The sequence below is a fragment of the Gavialis gangeticus genome, unplaced genomic scaffold (assembly GCF_001723915.1).
Source record: "Gavialis gangeticus isolate Ggan-Ray unplaced genomic scaffold, GavGan_comp1, whole genome shotgun sequence".
NCBI classification, from domain to species: Eukaryota; Metazoa; Chordata; order Crocodylia; family Gavialidae; genus Gavialis; species Gavialis gangeticus.
The window spans coordinates 5,362,441-5,366,618 of record NW_017729023.1 but is presented as its reverse complement, the minus strand read 5'-3'; the positions used below and the strand labels follow the sequence as shown (position 1 = coordinate 5,366,618).

Sequence of the window (4,178 nt, the reverse complement as noted above, 5' to 3'; positions counted from 1 at the left end):
CGTCCACAAGGAAATGGGGGGGCATGTGGGATCAATGGGGGGAAAGTGGAGAGCAGAGGCTGGAGGGTAGGGGAAGAAGGGGAGTGGGGAGGGAAGGGAGGCCCAAGGCTGCGCGTGGACAGAGAGGGGGCAGAGGTGGCAAGACAGCAGGTATAAGCAAGGGGTGAGATGCTTGATCTACCTATACCAGCTACCCTGCCACCACCTGCCCCCCTGCAGCAGTAGGAAGGATGAATTAAAAATGACCCTCTAATAATTAGATTCTATGTACAAATAATTATTAAAAAATTACAAATTTTCCACGTATAGAAGCTAATTATTGGGGAGTCATCTTAAATTCAGGGTCATGTTAAATTTGATTAAATATGGTAATAAATTGTGCTGCTTTATTGTTGCTATTTGTTCTGGGGTGGGACAGTGTGGGCAGCTCTCAACTGCCAGGCAGCTCCTCTGGCGGCTTACAGGGCAGTTCTGAATGCCCTGGGAAGGATTGGGCCCATCAAGCCCCTGGAGCACCTGCCTGGCTTTCCTCACTTACAGAGAATTGGGGGGCACCTCTCTGTAAGCCACTAAAATAAGGGTTCTCCACTTAAGGAGACCCACCCCAAGATCTCTGGGAGCACCTCTCCCTAAGAGGGGAAAGCCCATATGGGTCCCAGGAAATTCCCCGGTCCTCCATGCTGACTCTCTCTGACTTGTGCCTCTGTGTGAAGCGCAAGCCGGCAAAGGGGCAGAGGGGGTAAAATTCCCAGTGTTGCATGCCTCCCATGTTGGGACTCGCACTGACTTGGAGGCACAGGTCATAGCAGGTCTCCATGCGGAGGCACAAGGTACTGGAGAATTCCTAGCTCCTGTGACTCCAGGACCCATGCTGACCCATGCCTCAATGTGAAACAGGTCAGCACGGGTCCTGGCGCAGAACCCGAGAAATTCCTGGCACCCCATGCCTCCACGCCAGGACTCAAGCTGCCCTGTGCCTCTGGGTCAACACAGGTCCTAAAATGGAGGCATAGGGCACCAGAAATTCCCTGGCTGTGCTTCATGGAAAGACACAGAAATTCAAGCCTACGCTTCACAGAAAGGCACATGTCAGCATGTGTCCCAGCATAGAGACACAGCGCTGGGGATTCCCTGGCTTCTATACTGCACTGTGCTGACACATGTCTGCATGAGGCATGGGTCAGGGTCTGGAATCATTGGACTAAAGGAACGTATTGCCCATGGGTGACTGGTGCCACCTTAGTTGCGGGGGGCATGTGCCCCCACTGCAACCAGTCCCGCCGACAGGTGTGGGGGGGGGTCCCTCCATGGCTGATCCTGCAGATGGAGGGGTGGGGTGTCGCTGCGATCACCACAGCTGCTTCCAGGAGTGGATGTGGCCACTTCTGGGAGCAAGCACTGGCTGATTGCTGCAGCTGCTCCCAAAAGCAGACCCAGCCACTCTGGGAAGCAACTGCAGTGACCGCAGTGATTGGCCAGTGTTTGCAGGGGGCACTGGTGCTCCTGCCTGCCCCACCCCCCCATCACCTAAGCAGTGAGTGCAGCCAGTTAGGGGGTGCACCGGCGCTCTTAGGAGGTGCATGTGCACCCCTACGTGTTGCTACTGGCATTGCCCATTGTCCCACATTGGGCCCCTGCTCTGATGCCAACTCCATAAGGGAGCAATACACTGCTCTTCTACTACTTTTGTCATGAGCTTGAGAACAGAGGAGGGAACAGACACACAAAGGAGAACAAAGAGCTGTGGGAAAGACCACAGTAGCTGTTTAAAAATAGTTTTACTTTTAACTTTGGCCCCTCAGTTATCACCACTGGCATGAGGCAGGCCCACTAGACTTTTAAATCAGAAAAGGCAACAGGGTTACATTTGCATACATATTTCTCACTCTGCCTTTAATCATTCAATGTCACTTCTTTCATTGTTGGATTAAAATATATATATATATAGTAGCTACTGAAAATAGCCAAACGGTAACTGGTGAAATCGATTTCAATCTTCAGAATAATGACTCAGTCTGTACATACCGCTGTGCACATTTTATAACCAACACCAAAATCAAAACGGCATTGTTCATCCATAGAATAATTGATGCCTGGTAATTCAGGAAGTCTGGGCCAATCATGTTCAAAAGGGTCATCAAGGAGACAGTCATAAGAGCTGAGAAAAGATAAATGCAGGTAATGAAAAGATAAATACTTAAGAATATATATATTTTTTTACTAGTTAGGTTATTGCTACTTGTTCTTATCCAGTTGAATGGGCTCCCACCACAACAGCTACTATTCCATCTATTAGAAGTCTAGGGTGAACTTAGATACCTCAGACCAATCCTATCTACCCTGTTTGAGTGCCTGAAAAACCCCTAGTACAAAATGTGAAATGGTTCTCCCTGCTTCTGTGACTTAGTCTTAAGGCTAAGATGACAATGCAATAGAAAAGTAGACGCAGTGATTCTTTTTCAGGGACTTGAGAACAGGGTGAAACTAGATCACATTTGGACACCTAACAGAGCCAGATTTTATTCCACTTAAGTGAACAGAAGAGTAAATCAATACTCCTTTTCCCCCAACCTTTGTCTGTCATATGTATATAGACTGGGACAGGAACAGTCTCTAATGTGTGCCCACTTATGCACTGCAAGATGAATCTCAGGGCTGGGGACTCTCAGATGCTTCAATTGACAAAAATCCTAGATGCTGTACTCTTGTTGCAGGAAATATGTCTGGCAATTTTTCATGCAACTCAAACTTGTGCATCAGCCCAAAACAGCAACAACCACTCACCAGCTTTGAGCTGAAATTCAGCACTACAGTGCAGTGTATCACTGTACTTCAGTTGGCGTACTGCTTTTAGCACAGGACCTAATCCAAACTAGTTGAAGTCAGCTAGGAGTCTTTCCACTGACTTCCAGAAGCTCTGGCTCAGGTCCATAGCACGCAAGGGAAATCTTTCAAAGCAAACAGCAAGCATTTTTACTTCAGGACTACTACATTCACGGTGGTAGGAGCCAGCAGAAAAGCCTGTGATACACTGAATGCCTCTGAGCTGACACAGGACTCAAGGGAGACATTGCAATAGTGCTGGGTCCTCTCCACATAAGTGAATTTCACCTGCAGGAGGAATGCGGGGGCAGGCAGGATTGGTCTAGGGGGTAGGGGGGGCATGTGGGGTCTGCAGGGGGTTTCTGGGGTCCAGGATGGTTTGGTGGGATATGGGGGGCTTGCATGGAGGGGAACCAGGGGCTATTTTTAGCCCTCCAAGGCCCACCAGCAAACCTATACTTCCATTCCTCCTCCCCTATCCCCACTGGGACTTATTTGCTCAGTTCCCAGCAGCAGTGAATGCTGATAAAACAGGTGACTGATAAAATGGGAGTAACGTGGGGGATGCTGGCTGGTCCATGGCAGGGAGGAGTAGGGGACTAAAAACAGTCTAGTGCCGGGGAGGCAGGGATAGGAAAAGTGCAGCCCTGGGGCTGGAGCCAGTGGCTTGGCTTTCCTAGTCCCAGGGCTGAGAACATAACTGTACAGAAGTGCCATGTCCCGGTCTAACCTAGATCAGGTAAATCTGGTACTAATGGATCCAGGTCTATTTTATATCAGGTTCAGCCATTTTTAGACTAGTCTGTGTGCATAGAACTTCTGTACTGTTATAAGTTTAGATTCAGTTCCCAATCACTGAGATGGGTCTGAGTCTAAGGTTTGCATCAGGGTGAGTTAAGTTAAATCAAATGACCATTTTGAACCTGATCTAGCCTCCCTCTAACACCCACGAATGTCTGTACTTAGCCTTAATGAGGAACTGCTGCTCTTGACTTCGTTCTTGTAAAAGGAATCACCAGATAAAAGTGACACTGCTGTGGGGCGGGGGAGTTTTAGCAAGCAGTACTGCTGGGAGGAAGCATATAGTGAATCTGTTGCTGTGGCTTATAGAGCAGATGCACTCGGATGCCCTTTGGGACTGAATCCCAATTTTCAACTTGAAAATTATGAAGCACCACAGTTGCCTCAAATCTACTCATTTTAAACACAAATTCAGGCTGGTGTACTCTTCCCTCCAGTACAGAAAGAATCAAAAGGCCAGAACAGTATCAGACCTCACAACCCTTCAGGAGACTCACTGCCATTAGCTAGGCATTACAGCTCCTATAAGCTGCTCCTAATTGGGGAATGGATGT

The 4,178-nt window shown here is 48.5% G+C and overlaps 1 protein-coding gene across 1 annotated transcript in view; it reads right to left on the bottom strand.

Moving 5' to 3' along the window:
* The window catches only part of ADAMTS3 (ADAM metallopeptidase with thrombospondin type 1 motif 3), a 368,935-nt gene that overhangs the window by 49,682 nt on the left and 315,075 nt on the right, over nt 1-4,178 (bottom strand). The window contains exon 8 of the mRNA XM_019516763.1: nt 2,026-2,158. Coding sequence (XP_019372308.1) covers nt 2,026-2,158 — 133 coding nt within the window. The remainder of the gene's footprint in view (nt 1-2,025; nt 2,159-4,178) is intronic.